Source organism: Poecilia reticulata, linkage group LG10 (assembly GCF_000633615.1).
Source record: "Poecilia reticulata strain Guanapo linkage group LG10, Guppy_female_1.0+MT, whole genome shotgun sequence".
Taxonomy (NCBI): domain Eukaryota; kingdom Metazoa; phylum Chordata; class Actinopteri; order Cyprinodontiformes; family Poeciliidae; genus Poecilia; species Poecilia reticulata.
In genome coordinates, this window is record NC_024340.1 from 11,623,331 (window position 1) to 11,624,141 (window position 811).

The 811-nt window shown below is 39.4% G+C and overlaps 1 protein-coding gene across 1 annotated transcript in view; it reads left to right on the forward strand.

Moving 5' to 3' along the window:
• Positions 1-811, forward strand: part of tspan17 (tetraspanin 17) — an 18,649-nt gene that overhangs the window by 16,138 nt on the left and 1,700 nt on the right. Inside the window, exon 6 of the mRNA XM_017307205.1 lies at positions 231-278. Coding sequence (XP_017162694.1) covers positions 231-278 — 48 coding nt within the window. The remainder of the gene's footprint in view (positions 1-230; positions 279-811) is intronic.

An 811-nucleotide genomic window follows, 5' to 3' on the forward strand; every position in this document is an offset into this window, starting at 1 on the left:
TTAGTGTTTTTACTCAAGGTTGTCATATTGTGAAGATCTTATCAACATCTGGAGAAAAAAACCTTGATCAAAACATACCTAATAAAAACTTTCAAAGTCATTTGTTGCTCGTTCTCCTTCGTCAAACTTAGCAAAGATCCAAACTTTTGAGTAAAAAACAAAAWTGCAATATCAAAATTACTAAAATGAATCTTTTTTTTCTGCTTTTTTTCCCCCACCAATTTCTTTAGGAGGACCTCATCAATACACAGTGTGGTTACGACATTCGGCTCGAAGGGGTTCGTATCTCGCCTGCTCTCTGTATTCTTAACGATGATTTAAACTTGTCTAATAATTGACTAATTAAAGGCAGTCATTTGAGGTGTTCTATTATTTGCTTTCAAGAAGCAATATAAGGATTTTCAATATTTTTGAGTCAAAAATCTAGATTTGTAAATATGGAAAAAAAAGAAAAATGAAGCAGGCCTAGCAGATGGAGAGAATRTAACGGTTTTATAATCACACAGACTCCCATGCATGCTCCATGCTTTTAATAACAGATTGTTCTTCTAACAGGGATAATTAGGCTCCAGTTTTAGCCCAAAGAGCAGCCCTAACTCCACTCTGTAATTGGCCACTCTGTGGGTTGTGCCAGTCCATTCCCTTTCACCACCATGTGTGGGTGTGGCGGTTACAACTCACTGCACTGCAGTCGGAAAGACTGCTGTTGCTAGGCAAGCCGCAGCACAGAGTTGGTACGGATTCGTTTTCTCCCTTTCTCTTGTGCTGACCGGTGAAACTGTCACGGATGCGCACAGAGTTCCTGTGCAGC